Source organism: Schistocerca nitens, chromosome 9 (genome assembly GCF_023898315.1).
Source record: "Schistocerca nitens isolate TAMUIC-IGC-003100 chromosome 9, iqSchNite1.1, whole genome shotgun sequence".
Classification (NCBI taxonomy): domain Eukaryota; kingdom Metazoa; phylum Arthropoda; class Insecta; order Orthoptera; family Acrididae; genus Schistocerca; species Schistocerca nitens.
In genome coordinates this window covers 296,040,556-296,063,518 of record NC_064622.1, presented here as the reverse complement: position 1 = coordinate 296,063,518, position 22,963 = coordinate 296,040,556, and the positions used below count along the sequence as shown (strand labels likewise).

Here is a 22,963-nt window from a genome sequence, read left to right as displayed (position 1 = left end):
CGGAGCATGAAACCATGCATCATAGGTTTGTGGCCTATGTGAGGACGGAAGAGGAGGACCTTGTCCTGTTGATGTGGTTGGGAGGAGGTACACCATGGCCAAATTGTGGTTTTACTAAACACAGCTTATTGTTGGTCACTTCCAGCTACTCATTTCCCACCGGTACAGGACTCTGGCACTCAACAGTGAGGTCATAGCGCACAGGGGGATGGCATACTGAAACACCTCAGGATCAAGACACGTCTCCTTGGCTGCTAGATCTGCCCTTTTATTCCCTGCAATTCCCATGTGTCCTGGTACCCACCAGAAAGACACCCCCATCCCCAGTGATTGTAGTTGGAGGAGGGCATTCTGGATAGCCTGGACTACTTTGTCTGCTGGGTACAAAAGTTGCAGCGAGTGAAGGGCACTCAGAGAATCTAAACAGACAAGAAATTTTGCACAGGACGAACATTTCATCTGCTGCAGTGCCCACAAGATCGGATATACTTCTGCATCAAAGACAGTAATGGCTTGAGGCAATTGGAACTTGAGGACACAATCTGGGAAAACAGAGCAACCACAAAATACCCCCGTTTCAATCCACCCGTAAAAAAAGCTACATAGTTGTGGTGCTCAGATAAAATATCAGATAACATTGCATTGAAAACTGGAGCAGGGGTGCAATCTCTGCTGTACCACACCACATCTAAAGTCACTCTGGGCCTCTCCCAGTAACCAGAACGGCAGACAACTAAAACCCTGGATTTGGGGTCGCACTTGCTCAACATCGAGTGACTCCAGCACACATTGCATGCAGATTCCAAACAGCATTGTGGCTCATGGACAGCTGGAGAAAATGAATCCCAGTGGTGGATGAGCAACACTATGGTGTGCAGCTGAAGTCAGATCTGTGGGAAACTTACATGCCTGATGCACCATGACCAGCTGCCACCAGATGGTGAGTGGTGGTTCCCGGCCTTAGCACAGAGGCTGGGTGTGGGACTGATCCTACAAGCACCCGTGGTCAACAGAATCCCCTCATTGTGGACAGATGGTCAATGATCTTCAAATAAGAAGGCCTCACCGAACCATACACCATGCACTCATGCTCCAGCCACGAATGCATGAAAGCCCAATAAAACTGGAGGGGACTAACCCTGTTCGTTCTCCAAGACCTGTGTCTAAGGCACTTTATCACGTTCAGTGCCTTCAGGGTTCTGCCTTTCAGGTCCCTCAGGTGTGGCAAACATGATAATTTCAAGTCAAAAATGAGGCTCAGAAACCTCACTGGTTCCCTACACTGTAGGATGTTGTCCCTCATATGCAAGTCAGGTAAATTAAAGATACAGCGAGAATGATTAAAATCAACACAAGTTGCAACTGACTGCTTGCTGTTGCTGCGCTGGAGGAGGAACGGAAAGCAGCAAAATCATCCACAAATAACGAGAACTGTACAGGACTCATCTCTGTAGATGTGATACTGTTTATGGCTATGGCAAAGAGGATAAAACTTATGAGACTGCCCTGAGGGACACCACTCTCCTGCTCAAAATGACCCAAAAGCAAGTAACCTACTTGGATCCTAAAAAAACCACTGGGACAGGAAAGACCGTATGAAAAAGGGGAGGTGGCCATGAAAATCCCATGGATGCACTTGTGCAAGAATACAGTGTCTTCAAGTAGTATTGTATGCCTTACTGATATCAAAGAATATACCGATATAGTGATGATTCTGTAGGAAAGACTGATGGACAGTTGCTTCTAATAGGGTCAGGCTGTCAACAGTGGACTGAAATCTCTGGAATCCACACTGAGATCAACTAAGGAGATGCCTGGCCTCTAACAACCAGATCAGATGACTGCTAACCATTCGCTCCAGGGTCTTTCCTGCACATCTCATTAAGGTGATACTCTGATAACTACTGGGACTGTGCGATCCTTTCTTGGTTTCAGGAGAGGAATCAAAAGGTCTCTCTCTTCAATCATTGGAGGAGGACTTTCTTTGATGCTACTGGCAAATATCTAAGCATGCAGTACCGGATTCGGCCATGACCAGCTGCAGTATCACAAGACTCGACAGGGCTGATTCCAGCTTCCACAGTGTGAAAGGGTAGTTGTAAGTCTCAAAGTTGTTGTATCTGAAATCCAATTTCCCTTCTCTACAGACGAGCAGTAGCGAAGAAATGCTAAATCCTGGTTGGCATTGGCAACGGTAGTTTGTGCAAAATTCTATGCCAGCATCTGAGGAATGTCTCTGGGAGCTCTTTGGAGACATCCCTGTTTCAGCACTGCTGCTATTAGTAAACAACCACATTTACCAGAAATTCTTCTAATGGCTTCCCATACTTTCGTAGAACAACTGGAATGGGTGATGGAGTCCAGGAATGCTTGCCATGACCTTTTCCTGCTGTCCTTAATTATGTGTTGGCCCTTGCGACTTTAAAGACTATGAGGCTGTCTGCTGTATGGCTCACTTAAATTGTCAAAGAGCCACACGCCTGTCCTGGTTGGTTGAACGGCACTCATCTGTCCAAAAAGGTACAGGTCGCCTCTTAAGATGGCCCGAGGACTTTGGGATGGACAAGTCAGCGGCATGATGCATCACTTGCATGATGTGGTTCACCCATTCGTGCATGCAGTTGCAATGTTTGAACACAGCCAGCTGGCTGAACAGCATCCTGTTAGCCCTGATGACCATCTGCAATGGTGACTTCACTTCAGGTAATGCCCCACCCAACAGGTGAACGCCGAGTGGTGTCACTGGAATGAAGATCGTCAATGACCTCCCACTGAACAGAACCTGTGAAGGTGGGAGAGCAGAAAGAGAGGTCAATGGCTGAGAATGATGCAGTAGCAGTGCAGAAATGTGTGTGAGCACCTATAGTGAGGATGCACAGCTCATGAGATATCACGAAGCTCTCCAAAACCTGACCCTGAGGGCAAGTAGAGGTCGAGTCCTGGAAAACATGATGGGCATTTAAGTTTCCCAATAGAAAAAATAGTCGTGGCAGTTGCATCACAAGACCTCTGAGAACCTCAGAGTCTATTGTGTCTGGTGGAGGTAGATACAGTGAGCAAACAGTGACACCCATGAATTTCAACAGCAACCGCTTGCAGCTTAGTAGCCAGGGGAGACCAGAGGAGTGATGCGCATTATTGACAAACACAGAAACCCCTCCCCCTTGGCTCTCTCCCCAGTCAGGTCATCCTTTCGGTGAATGGTATAGCCCCGTAGCACAGTATTGTCACTGGCTTCAAAATGTGTTTCTTGTAAACTTAGGCACAGGGTGGGCATTCCGCACTGGTAGTTTCGGCTCCTCTACATGGATCCTGAACTCATTAACATTCCACTGTAAAATAGGCACCATCCATCACAGAGGTTCCACTTCCACAGTCTTTCCACTGGGGAGGGGAGCCCATAATTGGTGGGGGCTCAGCCTTGGGGCAAGATGATTGCCCCTGTCTGACATCAAGCTCCATTAGCTCTACCAAAGAGTCAAGAGAGATGTCAGACAGTATGACATCAACATTGTCAGACTGTTTACTTCCTGGCCTGTCAGGGGGGGGGGACACTTGGCCTTTGGCTTTTTTGCCCTCAGTAGGCTTTGGAGCCACAACCAGGACAGTGGTAGTGGCAGCACTGGACAGTGGAGCAGATTGAACCTTAGGGGGAACAGGGAGCTCTGCAACATTAGCAACTACAGACTTTTCTGATTTTTTTGGAAGGAAGTGTAGGCTGTAAAGAATCCGCAGTGGCACAAGTATGCTGACAAATGCAGGTCTAGTGCTAATACTAGCTACCTCCGTTTGAGTAGCAGCATCAGTTTTCTGTACTGGTTTTTTAACAACTGACACAAAGGTGGTAACAACAGCTGGGGGCTGCATGGTCTTATAAATCATCTTGGCCTCATGATAGAGGATCCATCATGTGGTTTTTATCTCCCGTATCTTCCATTCTTCAAGGAAGATGTGGCAGTCCCTACTCCAGACACGGGGAGACTCAGAGCAATTCAAACACTTTGGAAGAGACGGACATCAGACTCCTCCGTGGACAGGCTTTCCAGATTTGCTGCGAGTGGTTTCTCCCTTACATCCAAGTGTGGTGTGCCCATATCGTTGGCATTCAAAACAGCACATGGGATTGGGGACATAATCCGCACAGTTAAGTGAAGAAAACCTGCCTTAATATATTCTGGGACTTAATAGCACAAAAGTGATGATGAACAAGTCAGATTTAATCAGATTGCCTGCCATTCTTTCCATAATATTCTGCACCTCTATAATGCCTCCTTGCGTCCATTCAACTTTCAGGCCTTTTTTCGGGATTTCCACCAAGTCTATGCAGGTCACAACACCTTTACTGTAGTTTAATTTGGCATAGAGCTCAGTCTCAATGGCATATTCCCCAAGAGTTTTGGCCTTCTGCGGGTTTATTACTTGTCAGGAACTTTATGTTTCTACCAACAGTGCCACATTTTGTAATTGCTTTACTTATTTTAAAGCACCTGCACTCCCTTCTAAACCATTTTGCATGTAAAGAGGTGACACCTTTTCAAACCCCCCCCCCCCCTCCTTCTGTTTCACCAATAAAAACACACTATGGCCCGCAGCAGAGAACTGGCTACAAGAGCACTCTTATTTGACTGGGTGTTAGTACCTACCAGTGGGCCACCCATTCCGCTGGGAGGTGGGAGAAAAAGACTTCGAAGGATCCATCTCGGTCCCAAGGGCCACTAGGAAAATAAAAGTCCACCTAGACAGAGCCCCACGTGCTTAGGCAAGCCTTGTACAACTGAGGTGTGGCAGGTTGCACCAGAGGTTGTCCACTAATGACCGTTCCACCTGAACAGCTATGCGATCTTTGAGATTGAGGGTTTTTATTGAGGTTTTTACCATCCTTGTGACCTGCAACATACTGTTGAAACACATCTGAGGTTTGTCACGTTAAGAGAACCGATTGATATTTTGGCAAGGGGGAGACATCGTTTCAACACCCAAGTCAAGTAAAGGTGCTGGAGAAAAAAAAAAAAAGGTCAACACATGTCCATACCCATGAAGTAATGCATTGGGATGGCAAATGCAATCAAATTTTGAATTGTCAGCAACTATTCCAGCACTTCATCACTGATAAATATGCCAAAACTGAGATAAGATTGCTGTTTATTTACCATAATCAACTACGATTATGTTTTAAGAGGTGCAGTAATGACCACAGATAAAGTAGACAATGTGGGAACACTTATCTTGTTATCAAAATTCATCAGATGCCCATGTCATATGCATAAATATGCACAGGACACAATGACATGCGTCAGAAAACATGGTTTATTTATAAGATGAATATGCAGTTCTTTTAGGTGTGAACTCAAAGAATAAAACCAATGTGCATCCACGAACATTATTGTCAGAGGTTTCTTTTGTCCAAGAACAAATAAAATGTGTTGGAGCCATCATCAAAAATTGGATATTCACTGCTGCCATTTGTTAGATGTAAAGAATGAGTGGCAAAAGCAAAAAGTGGTACATTCACACAGCTTGATTTGGCTTCAGGAAAAAATTAGACCAACTCAAACATGATGCCATCAATGCAGAATTTCTTAATCCAGAAGAAGACCCGCAACACCCTATACAAGAATTATGAAATAGTAGTTCATGGTGAATGTGGTGCTTTAAAGAGAGATTTGCCATGCATGTAAGACGACAAGTTGCCATAATGTCACCCTGAGACAATTCTTAAATGATTCCCAAACTGGCCAAGACAGCTACCCAAAATACAAATACCGATTGCTGTAACAGTTTGGATGCATGTCAGAGAGCAAGTAGTGAGGCCAAGAAGAAATGGAAATCGACAATCAATGGGCAGTTGTGTGCAGTCTGCTTCTAATGGCTCTGAGCACTATGGGACTTAACATCTGAAGTCATCAGTCCCCTAGAACTTAGAACTACTTAAACCTAACTAACCTAAGGACATCACACACATCCATGGCTGAGGCAGGATTCGAAACTGCGACCATAGCGGTCGCGCGGGTCCAGACTGAAGCGCCTAGAACCGCTCGGCGTACGGTCTGCTTCTATACAGAATGTTGCAAAAACAGATAAATGTCAAATGGCATAGTTACACAAAACATAAAATACGCCTGCAAGAGTGTGAACAGGGTACCAATATGGCCAACTCTATAGGGACCAGATATGATCCCCACAATGAAATAGTACAGCAAAACTTCTTGAAAGAATGAAACTGTGTGCTGCCCCAGGACTAAGAGGAATGAAGCCATGAAGGACATCAAGGAATAACAAATTGCAGAGAAAAAATACCCCACTCAGTATGGTGCTCAACAATTTCGAATGACATTGAAGAACTTAGCAAGCAGTGTACACAGTGCATGATGGATATGAAGAATTCTGACAACACACACATCCAATCAGAGATTCCACAATTATTGCTTAGGGTTGAGACCAATTTATTTTAATTGCCTTTCAAAGTAACCAACTGCTGGTCTTGTCATCTGGAAATTGGAGTGTTACATTTATTCTACTTCAAACACAAACTGAGCTTCACAACTGCTTTTACTCCATAGAAAAAGAGTGAATGTGTGGTTTTTTTTTTTTTTTTTTTTTTTGGGGGGGGGGGGGGGGGGGGGAGCGATGTTGGCATATTTCCTGCTGAGAGGATTTATTTATTATAATCTTAATATTGACTCATTCCACATCATAGTGAGATGTTACAATTATGATCTGCACAATAATTAAATAACTAATGCATCTTTGAAGGCTGTACTTTCACATCTTGGTACACCAAAGGGGGTTATTAACAATAACAAGGCTAATTTCAAGCTGTTAATCATACTTTAATTAGTAAGATTTGCAGAAGAATGGTCTCCTGTAAAGAACTAATCCAAAATTTATCAAATCAACAGGTCTGTAAATGCTGATGTGTAAGAGCATGAAAACAGCACGCGAACATTTGGCCTCCAGCATTGTAAGTGCATTCCCATGTCTGTTAAATCCTCCTCCTCCTCCCCCCTCCCCCCATCTGCTGTGAATACAGCTGGCCATACCCAGTTGCAGCTTATCTATGCCATCTTCGCCTCAGATGGCCACCAGGGTATTGACCAGTAGAGTATACGTACATGTCGTGTTATGAATGAAGTTATGTAAAGTAACTGAACTCCGGCTATGAGTACTGATCACTTGCTCACCCCTATGAGCCCACATCTTAGCATCACTCATCCAGGACCAGATCTTTTATAAAATGTCAGCAGTGGGATTCTTAGGTTCCCTTACTCATCACTGTTCCTGAAGAGAGAAGAAAACCTAGTCTTCCACTGGGTGTAGCAGTGATCGATATTATTTGCAGAAATCTGAGTGTGGCATCTATAACTGGAACGAGTGCAAGACTGATGCAGACACCATTCTTCCATCAGACCACGTCTCTTTGATAATGCAGTGGAGTGAGTTGCAGCACTAAAGGTAGGACTGCTGCAGATACTGGCTTTGCTTGGTGTGCATGCTAACTGAAATGCTTGCAAATTATTTTTTAACAACTAGAGTAACCGAATAATCAGTCAGAATGGACACACAGTAAGGTGTGGATCTGCTGACTGATTTACTGCAGTTACACTCAGAAATTCAGCAATTAAAAGCAGATGAGATGGTGGGCCAAGTAAATAGCAGCTCTGGATATAACCGATGAAAGTACAACAGACTCAGCAATAGTTAAGAACTTTCCTTTGATCCATACAGTTCCAGTCTTTTGTGGCAGATCAAATGAGGATCTTATGTGTTTTTTAGTAAACTGTAGAATGTAGCAAATGACAGACAAATTAACTGTGGCGAAACTGTTAAACGAAGATGATGCACTTGATTTTGTCATGCGTGTACCGTGTGCAGTTGTGCAGTGGATATCATGAGGAATGTGCAGTATATCTCATTTGCAAAGAGGACGGTGTATACAGGATGGTCAGCAAATTGTCGAATGGTGATTGTGTATTGCTTACGCAAACAGGATTTTGCTCCATTGTATTTGTAGAGTGGTGTGGGGGTTGTTGACAGGAGGCTGTTGACAGGACTCTTGCAAAAGGCACCAGCAGCCAGATGGACCCCATAACGACGAACAGGGACAAGTAGTTTCTGAGTGGAAGAAGCCTATGACAAGGGAACCTCCCCATCGCACCCCCCCTCAGATTTAGTTATAAGTTGCACAGTGGATAGGCCTTGAAAAACTGAACACAGATCAATCAAGAAAACAGGAAGAAGTTGTGTGGAACTACGAAAAAATAAGCAAAATATACAAACTGATTAGTCCATGCACAAGATATGCAACATTAAGGAGTATGTAAGCGCAGGAGACCCATGGCCGAGTGGTTAGCGTGAGCAGCTGTGGAACCAAAGGTCCTTGGTTCAAGACTGCCCTCTAGCGAAAAATTTTAATTTTTTTTTCAGACAATTATTATCTGTCCGTCCGTTATGTTTTCATCACTTTTTTGGGAGTGATTATCACATCCACAAGAAATCCTAAATCGGAGAAGGTAGAAGAATCTGTTTACCAATTCGCCATTCGACAACATATTCCTGTCATGTGATGCACATGCCGTCACCAGTGTCGTATAGAATATATCAGACGTGTTTTCCTGTGGAGGAATCGGTTGACCTATGACCTTGCGATCAAATGTTTTCGGTTCCCATTGGAGAGGCACGTCCTTTCATCTACTAATCGCACGGTTTTGCGGTGCGGTCTCAAAACAGTCAGTAAACTTATTACAGTGAACGAACGGACAGATCATAACTTTGCGAAAATAAATAAAGTAAAGTTATCGCTTGAGGAAAGACTTGAGCCAAGGACCTCTTGTTCCGCAGCTGCTCACGCTAACCACGGGACCACGGTGTTCCTGGGCTCAGACTATCCTTAACGTTGCCTATCTTGCTCATGGGCTACTCAGTTTGTATATTTTGCTTATTTTTTTCATAGTTCCACACAACTTCTTCCAGTTTTCTCGATTGATCTGTGTTCCGTTTTTCAAGGCCTATCCACTGTGCCAACTTATAACTAAATCTGAGGGGGGTGCGATGGGAAGGTTCCCTTGTGAGCAATAAACCTGACAGCCATAATCTAGTCTGGACAAAACCAGAGTGAGGTAAAGATGGAGAAGAGTAGCATAGTCTGCACCCTAAAATGTGTGGGCCAGTGGGCAGAGAGCATTAAGCTTCCGCATGCATGTAGTCTTGAGGTGGCGAACACTGAGCACCAACATCAGCTTTTTATCAAAAAGAAAGCCCAATAAGTGGACCTCCGCTATAAAATCTAGGCACTGGTTGCCTAAATAAAGTTCTGGATCAGGTTGTAGTGCAAAAATGCGTAACCCGCATTTTGGAGGGAGAAAACTGAAGCCATAGGAAATGGCACACACATAGGCCCGTCAGGTGGCACCTTGGAGCTGGTGTTCAACAAATACTACTGAGTGGGAGCTGCACCAGATGCAAAAACTATCGACATACATTGCCAGAGGTTATAAGCCCAACAGAGGTGCCAACTTGAACCCGGAAGAACCAGATGGATAAAAATTTGTGAATAAAAATCTGAAGGTGGCCACAAAAGCCCCAGTCATTGGGGGTAACTAAAATGGTATGACACCAAACTGTGTCGTATATCCCATGTATGTCAAAGAAGACTGCAACAAGGTGTTGGCAGTTAGTAAATGCCCATTGGATTGCTGTTTCCAATATGAGTAAATGGTCAGTAGCAGATTGTCCTTCCCTGAAGCTACACTGATAGGGGACAAAAGGCTCCAAGATTTGATCCTCATCTGATCTGCCACAAAAGACTGGAACTGTAGAGATCAAAGGAAAGTTCTTAACTATTTCTTAGTCTGTTGTACTTTCATCGGTTATATCCAGAGCTGCTATTTACTTGGCCCACGATCTCGTACATTGTGCATCTGCTTTTAATTGCTGAAGATTTGAGTATCCAACATAATCAGAAACTAACTATCCTCTCAAGCAGTTTACAAAGTACGTTGGTCATTCTAAACAAGCAGTAGCTATCAAGCAACATTGAATTCTTCCCAGGCTTAAGGATGAGGATAAGAAAATGCTGCCTCACCATTGCAAGGGCAAGACACCTGTGAGCCAGATGCAGCTGAAGACCCTGAGTAGATGTTGCCTTCGGATAACGTCCAAGCACTGGATCATATGGTTGTGGGTGGGATCTAGACCTGGGGCCATGTCATGTGAAGAAGGAAGAGCCTGCACAAATTCCCATTCAGTGAAGGGTTCATTATGGACTTCAGCTTGGTGGGGGTTGAAACGGGGGGGGGGGGGGGGGGGTGTCTTCAACCCATCATTTCTACCAGAGAAAGGTAGGAGGATAGGAAGAAGTCGCTGATGCAGTCGCAAAGTGGGTCACAAGAAGCAATGGATCGGTACACACAGCACCTTGTAGGATAAGACTCTTGGCAGTTGATTATCACTGGTGCTCCAGAAGGCTATGGAGCTTGGACCAAACCTGGAATGAAGATGCATAGTCTTTTTACTCTGCTCAGCCAGCCTTAGGGAAGGAGATGCTTAAAAACTATAAGGTTGGTCTGTGAAGGGTGTCATTTAAATCATTGCAGCACTTGTCAATGGCCATGGATCGCGACTGCAATGTCCTTGTTCCACCGCGGTACTGGTTGACAACGAGGGGGACTTGTGGATATGGGGATAACAGTACCAATAGCATGAAGAATTGTGTCCGACATCTTGAACAACCGCATCAATGCAATCCGAGAGAGAGGAGTTAATGCTCACAGCATATGTATATAAAGGGCCACTGGATCTGCGGAATGCACAATGTGGGGGCCTGTCTGTTTGGTGTTGGCAGGAGAATGATAGAATCACTGGGAAGTGATCACTGTCACGAGGGTCATTACGGGGTGACCAATGTAGGGAAACCACAAGAGCAGGAAGGACATCGTGAGATCAATAGTAGAAATGATGCCATGAGTGGCACTGAAATCGGTAGGAGAACCGTCATTTAGGGCACACAAATCGAAGTCTGTAATAAGTTTGCCAGTTACAAGATCCCTACCCATCAAATTAGCACTCCCCCAAAAGGGGTAGTGGGCACTAAAGTTCCCAAGGAGGATATACTGGGGTGGGAGTTGCTGTATCAAGGTAGGCAGGTCAAGATAAGGAAGTGGCCAACCTGGAGGGAGATAGGCATTGCACATGGTGATTGCAGGGATTGTTTGCACTCATGCCACTATTGCTTCCAGGCTGGCACGACATCGGTGCAAACCGATGTGCAGACCCCTCAAGATGCTATTCCAGAGCCTGCACAGTTCTGACAATATGCACAATAACCATGAAAAGATTGGGAGTGGTCACCACGGAAGCACGTTTTGTAAAGAGCAAGACAGAATGCAGAATAATAGAAAACAAGGTGTTGTATTTCCAGTAGAGGACAATAATATCTGTTTCATTTCCACTGGATAAGCATGCAATGAGAGTCCGTGTTAGACATAAAGAAGTCGAGGGGAGGTCATGTCACATCGTTGGTGGTCGTCACTGAGTAGGATAACTGCTTCTGGAGCACAGCGGTAGTGTTACTGCCTACCACACAAGGGGTCCCGGATTCGAATCCTGGCAGGGGACTGGGTGTTGTGTGTCCATCATCACTTTTATCGTCACTGACACGCAAGTCGCCGAAGTGGCGTCAACTGAAAAGACTTGCAATACGGCAACCAAACACCGATGGGGATATCCCGGCCAATAAATGCCACACTATCATTGCATTCAACTGAGTAGGATGGCATGCCATCCATAAATAAGATGTCAGACTCAGGTTGGAGGGGAGCCCCATCACTGGTGGGTGCCAAAGAAGGGGTTCACTTCTTCGGCTAGCGACAGGGAGCAGCACCTGGAGGAGAGGGTGTGGGATCCACAGGCTCATACCTAGAAAGCCAGAATAAAGGTGCTTGTATCAGTGCGGTCTTTTTGACCCTTCTGCAGTCATCAAACAAAGTGAACGCTGCGTCACTCCAGATTAGCCCAGAGGTCATCATCAGTTTGCATGACAAGGTCTCGATGAAAAATCTCTTCCGCAACCATATTCCAGGATTGGTGAGGGGTAACAGACACTGGGAAATTGCCAAGACAATCACAAGCACAAAGAGCTGGTGATTTGGCATCAGGAGCAGCTTTCATCAACAGAGAGCCTGACCACATCTTACTGAGACACTCCACTTTGGTGACCTTGTCCTAAATAGTCTCCACAAAAAAACAATGGATTTATGGCAGTGAATGTGTTCCCATCCATACTATTACAGACAAGGTAGGGGGAAAGTGTTTCATTCCAAGATGGCGAGTCTGGGTCTTCTGCCAGGGTAGGAAAGAATCATACAAAGCAGCAGCATTCAATGATCCACTACCACTTGAAGAGACAGCTGTTTGAGAATGGCCAGATTTTTTCGGCTTGATACGCTTCATGTGCCACACATCCATCTTAATACCAAACACTCCGATCAGGGGCTCTCCCCACTGGTGCCACCCAGCTGCAGCAATGGCTGCCTGGCACAGCAGCCATTGCCAGGAGCTCCAATGCTACAGGATGACAAGCAGCCACTCCTTGGCATACATGGGGGAGGCAACAGATCAGGTATTAGTAGCATGATCCTTGTGTTGTCAGGATACTCAGCCAGATGGGCACATAACAGCCCCACAATGCCGACTGGCTACATGTGCTGGTGACCTAGCGTTGGGGAGGGGGACTAAGGCAGGGAAAGGAGAGGGGAAGAATGGGGGAGAGAGGAATCTACACCCACAGCGTAGTCACCAGGGAAGGCATTCTTCCCCAAATGGCTCACACTAAAAACATAAAATTTAGATGTGGTGGTCAAACTCCAAGGGGCGATCGAAATGCCAAAAAGGAGGAAAGAGAGCAGTCAAGAGAAACAAAATTGCAAGGAATATAGGAAACTACATGGATAGCCAAATCAGAACAAAGAGAGAGAGAGGAATGAGGTGGTAGCAGGGAAGGAGTGAGGGGCGCGGTGAAGGAAATGCACCGACGGAAGAAGGAATGGGCTGTAATAGCTCGTGGCCGTAAGTGTGCCATGCATGAACTCGTGAAATAACTATGAGCCCCCAGTCAATAGAGGGGCTATAATTTCTTTGATGTGGTGGCATTTCATTAAGGAAGAAAGTTAGTGGCAGCCAAGCTGTACTGTTAAAGGGTTAAATAGCAATTAGGTGCACAATTATGGAAAAGGTGTGATTAACTTTGTGATATGACAAGATGAATATGCAGCTGAAATGCAAGTGATAAGGAGCAAAGAAGCACTACAAAGGTATATTGGGATTTATATTTCCTCGCAGCTAACCAAACTCAGATCAATGTAGCAGAAAGAGAAATCCAGTTTGGTCGCAACAATTACAGCTGCTATGGGAACTCTGAAGGTCAGACTCAAAGGAATGTTAGTGCAGCAGAGGTAACGTGCAAGCCGCGTAACAATACACTGTTCCGAGTCATTGTACATTTGACTGAATGTGAGTGCAATGGAAAGGACTGTATGAAGTCCTCTAAATCATCTCCCCAGGTACATTTTAGTCCAATTGCCGTTTTGCTCTGCTCTAGTGCATGAGAACCATGTAAACTGTATTTCAACTACTAGAGATCAAAAATGAGCTCTGTATACTCATTTTAAACTCGCCAGCAAGTTCTGTGATGTCATCTCCATGTGCCCGTAGACTCTACTCTTTCGTCTCTGCTGCAGCCCCCTTATCATCCGAGTCTGCTGTCAGCTACAAGTGGACTCTACTCACTTAGAAAGGAGATCGAGTAAATGAGTTCCTATGTATACCTATGGACTCATCGTATTCCCACTACATATGCAACCGATTTGAAAGAAAATTTCACCATTAAACTGTAAATTACTACTAATTTATTTCACATAATTATGATTTCAGCTTTACAGCCATTCTCAAAAGCAAATTCAAATTTCACAAAACATTCGGGCTGCCTAAATTACAGAAGCAAGTTATATACCAACATAATAACTGATCAGTTTGCAATGAATATTGTTCTTTTTATACACACATTCATATAAATAAAACTTTTTTGAAGACTGTTGTAAATTTATTTTCGTATTTAATAGTTATTCAGAGAATGTCTAACAATTACGTTGACATATACACACTTTTGAGGCATTACAGTCTGTAACTACAGTACCAGAAGCACAATATGCGGATGAAGTGCAATCTCAAAATGGTGATCAATTATTAAAATAAATTACAAAACTGAATTATATGCTACACAACTAGCTGTTAGCCCATACACAAGTTGCCATGACCAAATGAATATGGAAATAGCACTTTTTTGTTGCAGAAACATAACAGTGACATTGCTCTGTGTCCAGTTTTTGTTTCGACACAGCACATCTATTTTCTCATGGTGGAGGAGGAAAACAGAAATATGAAACTTTGTACATTTTGTGTCTGCAGTACAGACTGTAGCATGAAATTTATTCCATACATCACTCCTCCTCTAATTGAGCACGTTTGCAACTGTTTACTTTGCATGAATTGAATTTTGTCTTACACATTCCACAGTCTCACAAAATAAAGCTTCTACAAAGGCCACCAGATCCTGACAATCTGTCATTTCACTTCATCGGTGCTACTTTAGAGCAGGATGATGTTTGGTTTGTGGGGTGCTCAACTGCGTGTCATCAGCGCCCGTACAAATTCCCAACCTTTGCTCAGTCCAATCTCGCAGTTTTGATGAATAATGATGATATGATGAGGACTACACAAACACCCAGTCATCTCGAGGCAGGTGAAAATCCCTGACACCGCCGGGAATCGAGCCCAGGACCCCGTGCTCAAGAAGCCAGAACGTGACCGCGAGACCACAAGCTGCGGACTTTAGAGCAGGAGCAAGATCTAGCCTTACACTCTCACACTGCAGTCCCATTAAACCTAGTAATTTATTAGATTAGATTCAGTTTTCATTCCACCGACCCAAAAGTGAGATGATTCTTATGGGTATGGAACAAGTCAGAAAATCTAACAAAAAAATGCAAAACATTTGAATATAACAACATTGCCCTGATCACTTATCAGGAGATTGTCAAAATAGGTGAATACATTAAACTGGAACTGCTAATATTTACAGAATTAATACAATGTCAGAATGAAACATAGTTATGCACTTTTAATAAATTTATCACACACAAAATGCCTAATCTTGACTTGTGACCAAGTACTGTCAAAACTGAAATCTAACAGACATTTTTGCTTAAGCTGGTCTAACAGTCCCTGATCAGATATTCCTCTATAGAGTAGGAGGAGTTGCCTATCAAAAAGTCTTTCAAACACTGTTGAAAATGTGCTTTATCTGAAACAGTTTTTAATGGTTGCTCACAATTTATTGAAAATATGAGTTCCTCAATATTGGATCCCTTTTTGGACTAAGGTCTTTATTTAGATCGTTCTTATTCTAAGTATTGATGCTATGTATTGAACTATTGGTTGCAAATAGAGATGCATTACTTGCAACAAATTTCATTAAAATATGCTGAGAAGCAGTGGTTAGCATAAAAAGTTCCTTGAACAGGTTTCTACTTGATGCTCTTGAATTTACACAGCAAATGAGTCTTTACACGTTTCTGTATGCTGAAAACTTTTGCTGAGTTCAACGAGTTACCCCTGAACATATAACAAGTGAAAAAATAGATTGAAAGAAAGCAGAGTATGTAGGGCCTAAGTGTGTGTATATCTCCCGGATCTGACCTCATTCTCACTGTAAATACAGAGTTGTTTAGGCAGTTTGGCAATTCTGTGGTATACCATTCCCAACTGAATTTATTATCCAGTTGTAATTCCAGAAATTTGTCACTGTCAACCTCTTCGATTTGCATGTCTTCATACGTTATACACATGGTGGAAAGATATCTCTTACAGGTTCTGCATTGCATATAGTGGGTCTTTTCAGAGTTTGATAATGGTGAATTAGCTTCAAATCATTTATTAATGTCAGTGAAAATTTGTTTAGCAGCCATTTCTAAATCTGTATTTGCCTTGTTACTTATTGCAATGTTTGTATCATCTGCAAACAAAAGAAACTTAGCATCTGGCAGTATAACAGATGAGAGTTCAATGTACACAAGAAAAAGCAACAGACCCAAGATGGAACCTTGAGAAACACCACGTGTGATTAATTCCCAATCATGTATTTCACAACGACACCCTTTGTTCCCATTAGTTAGGGAAGACTAATCCTGTTGCAGTACTGCTGGTGATATAATATTCTAATTTACTTAAGAAAATGCTGTGATTCACACAGTCAAAGGCTTTTGACAGATCACAAAAAATACCAGTAGTCTCCAATTTATTATTTAATGAATTAACCACATTTTCAGTGCACATGTCAATAGCTTTCTATATATCAGAACCCTTATAAGAAACCCAAACTGTGACTTGGACAAATATATTATTTGCAGCCACATGCTTAAGGAGATGCTTGAACACAACCTTTTCAAATATTTTTGAAAAAGGAGGCCAAAGTGAAACTATTTGATAGTTTGATGGTATCTCTTTATCACTTCTTGTGAAGAGTTTTAACTTCAGCATTTTAGCCAGTCCGGATATGTTCCGCTGATAACAGATTACACAAATAACTTAAGACGGAACTCAACTCACATGAGCACTCTTTGATTAACTTCATTGATAAGCTACAATCATCGCTAGAATGAATCGTTTTTAAGGATCTTACGATGGATGCTACTTCTTTGGGAGACGTGAGTGTGATTCCCATTTTACATAAGTTACTTGTAAAGACTGGTCTCAGATACTCCACTCCACTGTTTACCAAACCAAATGATCCCAAGCTGTCAGTAACAGAAACAAAGTAACTGTTTAAGAGATTACTGATGTCTCATTTATGAATTACTTGCTTCAATATTTTGCAGTATTCTTTGTCATGCCTTGCACTGCTAACATCAGAGCTGTTCCTAGATAGTAGATACCATCTCCTTTTTGTCCCATGATATTTTTTATTCCTTATGTAATCCATGGGTTATTTTTAGACTTCCGTATGGTTGTAGTTGCCTTAACGGGGGAATAATTTTCTAAAGAGGAAGTAACTTTATTAGTGAATACTTTGCATTTTCCATCTGAGCCGCAAGTACTGTAAACATCTATCCAGTTCACGTCTTTGAGCAATCGCCTAAAATTCACAATTTTTGACTGATTTGAGATATTTCATCCTGACAAGTTTCAACATTTAGCAAAAGATGGTGCATGTCATGATCAGATAGCCCATTTACTATTGGTTTAGCAATATGACTATTTTTCCTAGATTTGTCTAGAAAGATTATCAATAGAAGTCTCATAGCACTTACACAGCCTGGGTGCGAAATTCACAGTATGAACTAAATTGAATGACACTGATTGCAATAATTGTTCACAGACAGTGTTCTTCAGTAAATCTACATTAAAATATTGATTTCAATAATTGTTCAGACAGTGCTCTTCAGTAAATCTACATTAAAATCACCGGCAACCACTATTTCCTTGTCTTTTACTATGAGATGGGACAACAGAGCTTCATAAAGGACTTATGAAATCCCACTACTGTCACACGAGCTTCTAAGTGCTGCTCTAAGCAAAATTTATTAATATCACTGTTCTTGTAATCAAAACAGTTTCTGACAAATGTGGCAACTCCTCCTTTCTCCACATTTTCTCTACAGAAGTAAGAAGCTAACTTGGACGCTGAAACATTTAACACCTAACTGACACAATCCGTATCACTTCAGGTGGGGGTGTTACCTTCGTAGTCTCTGATGTTATTGAATTTAGTATATGTTACAAGTTCAGAAGTAAGAAAGAAACACGTATTTTCGTTTTCTCAAAAAAAAAAAAAAAAAAAAAAAAAAAAAAAAAAAAAAATCAGCCCCGAGGCCTTCAAAGATGACACTGCAAACACCATTTTGAAGATACGAATCTCAGAATTTTTTAAAAAAATGCTGTACCTCTGTAACAGTTCTAGATATAATTTACAGACTTTGTTCAGGTTGGGAATAAGTGTTCTCATTTGAAGACTCTGTTTCAAAGTGAAGATGTTTCCAATGACAACTTTTTGTGTTCTAAATGTTTTGACAGAGTAACAACAATGATCGTATCTGAACAAGGTGAAGCTCCCATAGTGCAGATGATGCAGATTTTGCATCAATAGAGGCAGAATTAAATACCCTGAATCAGTCAACTACAAAGGTAGGTGTTACTCCTGTTAAGAAACCATGGTCAGTGAAGTTGGGTCATAAGCTCTATGCCTCAAGAAAGTGCAGAGATATTACTAAAGCTATGGATGAATACACTGCAGCAAAACTGACCACATTCTTCAAAGTAGAAATTCCATCTTCAGAAGAAAATGAACCAAAGCACTCTTGCACCTCTTGCTAGGAATTTTACACAAATATCAATTCAGCTGTTGAATATTGTGCATCCTACAGTGAAAAGGTGCAATTTTTAACTGTTATTCCAGAGAGATTAACAAAGAAAACAATTTTGAACCATGATCCATCAGTATCAAAGTACATGGTGGACAATTCAAGAAATGCGAGGTCTGTAAAATGTGTCTTTGGAAGACCAGATCCCTATTATGGTCATCCTGTAGGAGCAGCTTAAGTTCAAATAGTGCAGTCATTTTATCTGGAAGATAAATGGGGCTGTTCTCGCCAGAGTGCCAACAAAAAGACACACTATAACTGTAACAGTTGAAGGTAAAAAAGTTGTGAAAGTGAAGAGGTACATGACTCACAGTATTAAATAAACCTTTGCAATTTATAAAAAGCAACTATACAACTTCACATACTGGAACATCAAAATTTTATGCACTATGACCTAAGTGGGTAGTTACACACTCACCTAGAAATGTCTGTTTACGTGTGTACTACACGAATTTTGAACTTTCGTGTGGTACCTTTGAAGAACTTAACTGGAACACGTGACATATGACACCTTGGTTGGACGTGTGAAGTGATTAGTAGCCTGCAACGTAAAGCAAGAGACTGATTTGTTTCAAGAATGTGGTGACTGACCTGAAAGGGACTACTGTCTTTACAGACACTTGGCCTGGAAGACGTATCAGATAACTTTGCAGAAATTACATACGCGACATGGGACGAAAATAAACTAATTAAGGAAACTGTTGCCTTTGAGAGTTTCATTGATGAACTTTGTAAATGGTCAGTGGAAGCACACAAGCATCTACAGAAATTGCAACAACAACAACACACTGCAGAAGTGAAAGGGTGTGTACAGGCTGAAGAATTACGTTTAGTGCTTCACTGTGATTTTGCTGAGAACTGGTCTGTAACTATCCCACAAGAAGTACAAGGGTATCATCGGAGTAATGACCAGGTTTCAATTTTTACAAGAGTGACATATTTTCAAAACAAGACCACAAGTGTTGCAATTATAAATGACGACACAGGACATGACTCCGCACATGCTTTACTAGCAATGCGCAAAATTCTTCACCTGCAAACTGGGGCAGAGAAGACAATCATTATTTCTGATGGTGGTCCTAGTCATTTTAAAAATTGTTACCAGCTGTTTGAATTGAGTAAGTCACTTGTGCCAACTGACTGGGTACACAGTGCTACTGGTCACGGGCTTTGTGTGGTGGAAGTCGTCTGCTGAAGCACCACACTACAAAACTGTCTTTCAGACCGAATACAACTGTGATTCAGAATGCTGAGGATTTTATGAGAGTCATGAAATCTTACACATCCACAGCCCCCATTCTTTTGTTCAAGAATTCCGTGAGCAGACAAAAGAAGAATGGTCCAAACAACCACTCCTAAGAAAGGAATTCAGAAGACACATTTTTGGACTGAAAAGTGGGACGAACTCGTATTGCACGCACTTTAACGAGCAAAGAAGAAGAAATTTCGTTAGTTCGGCCAACACCTCAGAAACCGCTGCATAATATTCAGATGCACAACCTGAGAAGGGAGATGTTTGTGGCGTGTGTGTATGACTGACTGGTGGTTGCAGATTACAGATACCAATTACAGGTTAAACAAATTTGTAGTGAACTTTATGCTACTACATGGACCAGCTGCTGGATATGGGTATTTAGCTGAAGAATAGCAACAACGCCATCAATGCTCACTTCCTGTTCACAATGTTTTGAAGATTAAGTGCTCCAGTTCCAATTGGTTCAAAAGGAAGGCATCACTCAATATCAAAGGAAGATACTGAAGCAGTGGAACACATTTTTAGTTCATTGACTGGCTAATTTCAGTACAAAACAGAGTGTACAGAAATTGTATAAACTCAAACCTTTATGTTTTTAGACCTTTCACATACATCTTGGAACCATTTAAAATGCTTGGAAAAAAAAAAGTCTCTTACTCATCTTACAAAACTAAAATTATAGTAAATAAGGTTAGGTTTTGATTTTTATGAGCCTGTTATGTGATAGTGTGGTAATAAAACAGGTTTTATGTATGGCAAAAATTACAATTGTTTATAAAACCTGTTCAACCTAAAAGTGGAAGATCTCCTTTTCAGGGAATGTAAAACTATATGGTACTAATCAACATAAAAAAAAATCAAAATTTTATGGATTGGCATTTTTTAAATTTTCTATAAACTATTAAAAAAGTTCCTAACATTATAGTAAAAGAACTTTCACAGATAAGTCCAAATAGAGGATTTCTTGGTAATCATAACCAATTATCTTTCGAATTAAAAAAAAAAAAAAAAAAAATACAACAAAATAACTAACTGTTCCAGATATACAGGATTTTAAATTTCTTTCCAAAAATTACATCTTCAAAATGTTATGCGCAAAGTCATTTTTGGAGGGCTTTATCTCTAAGCAGATTTTTTTTTGAGAAAACAAAAAAATACGCGTCCCTTACTTGGTCCTTCACTTTAACATACGCTAGATTCAATACAATCGGGGGCTATGGAGGTAAGATTTTTTCCTAGCTTGCCTGAATTGATACAAACTATGCCAATCGCAAATAATATATTGTACTAGTCACAGTTTGGGTTCTGATACAGAGAAAGCTCTTTACACTCACAGTGAAAATGTACTTAATTTGTTAGATAATAAATTAGAGGCTACTGGAATTTTCTGTGACTTGTCAAAAGCCTTTGACTGTGTGAATCACAGCATTCTCTTAAGTAAATTAGAATATTATGGTGTCCTCAGCAATGCTGCGAAATGGTCCGAGTATCATATAACTAACGGGAAACAAGGGGTGTCGTTGTGAAAACACACTATTGGAAATTAATCACACATGGTGTTTTTCAAGGTTCCATCTTGGGTCCGTTGCTGTTTCTTGTGTACATTAATGAGGTGTCATCTGTTACAATGCCAGTTGACAAGTTTATTTTGTTTGGAGATGATACAAACATTGCAATAAGTAGCAAATCAAGTACATATTTCGAAATAGCTGATAATCAAACTTTCACATTTTGTGTATTAAAGATATTTACAGTTCACGGTTGACTATTAAACAGAACAGCATGTCCAATTGCAGTGGCTGCTTTATATTCAGTAATACAACTCGTATTTTAACAGTGGCACTAGTTCTGTAAACTAATCTTACCCATTTGGCTTGTCCCTGTAGTTCCACTGAAGCTCCCCAAGTCATTTTCACTAGTTCCAGCAGCAGGACCAGCACTAGTATTCTCTCCTGGTTGGTTAGTGTTCTCGTCCATATCATTCTCTTGCATGGGGCCAGGTACAGGTGTCTCTCCATTTTTCAAACAATTATGTATATAGGCTGCCTTCCACTTGGCATATTTGCGATTCTGCGTCGCTTCATCAGTTAATTCTCCAAATGTCGTCAGTACATCATACAAGACTCCTGCTGTGTAGAAGGCTTTCACCACATTCCTAAAAATGTAAGTGTGTTCCAAATGTAGTACATTTAGCAACAAACAATTTTAACAGCATTAAATAGCTACTAAGGTTGTACCCGTAGTTGACGTTTCTATATGTACACAACGAGTTCTTTCAGAAACAAAACAATGGACGATCATAACTTGATTTCGTTTTCTGTCAGTATCTGAGCACTGAACAGCTTAGGATAAGTTCAAGCGAATCCCTAAGTCCAACACCTCAGTGTTTCTATAACTCTAAACACATGATCACTTGTGGCATCCCAAAGGGAAACTCCATAATGTAAATATATTCCAAATCTTACTTGCCGAAATTAGCAGCTCTGTCCTGACTGTCAGCATATAAAAATAGTTTGAGGGCATAATTTTCGATGTGTGCTTGTGCTGCGACGTCGTTTGTCACTGCTTCATTATCTGATAACGTTTTCTTCTGTGTTTCCAGCCAGTCCATAATAGATGTAAGCAACGCCTTTGCTTCATCCGATTTGCGATCTATTTTTAATCCTAGCTGCAAAGCGAACAGGCGACCTAGAACATTTTACATCATCCCAGTATTGTCACTATACACCCATAAAACTTCAGCAAGCCAGAAGCAAACTTAACTTACACCAGTAACTGATTACTGGATCGCGCTGATCATGTTCACCAGCTGCCTTTAGATAATGCTGCAACGACTTCAGTGAAGCTGGACACGGAGGAAATTGTACAGACATTTCAAAACAGAACTTTTATACAGTATTTATTTCATCCAATTGTAACCTCTTGCAGCACCCAATTACTACATAGTACATTCCACAGAGGCACCTGATCTGTCAAATTCCAGCAAAGATAATCGTAAAGAGCTAGTTGTGTTTCCAGAGGGTGAAGCGGCAAAATCGCATTTCCTGAATACCACTTTAGAAAAAGTCAACTTTTAATTATATGCCGTTGAGTAATAGAAGTACTTTCCACAAACTATGAGGGACATGGGAATAAAGTTGACTGTTTAAAACCGATTCACACTAGGCAATGCAAAGGAACTCACTGTGAGGCGACGCCACCATCTAATTGTGAAGGGTTCACACTAGACGAAACATCA

At 41.7% G+C, this 22,963-nt stretch overlaps 1 protein-coding gene across 1 annotated transcript in view; it reads right to left on the bottom strand.

Annotated features, from left to right (window-relative positions):
* Positions 1 to 22,720, bottom strand: part of LOC126203343 (vacuolar protein sorting-associated protein VTA1 homolog) — a 67,361-nt gene extending 44,641 nt beyond the window's left edge. The window contains exons 1-3 of the mRNA XM_049937630.1: positions 22,493 to 22,720; positions 22,191 to 22,413; positions 21,591 to 21,880 (exon numbers count right to left, since the gene is read on the bottom strand). Coding sequence (XP_049793587.1) covers positions 21,591 to 21,880; positions 22,191 to 22,413; positions 22,493 to 22,598 — 619 coding nt within the window. The 5' untranslated portion in view covers positions 22,599 to 22,720. The remainder of the gene's footprint in view (positions 1 to 21,590; positions 21,881 to 22,190; positions 22,414 to 22,492) is intronic.
* Between the last annotated feature and the right edge of the window lie 243 nt (positions 22,721 to 22,963).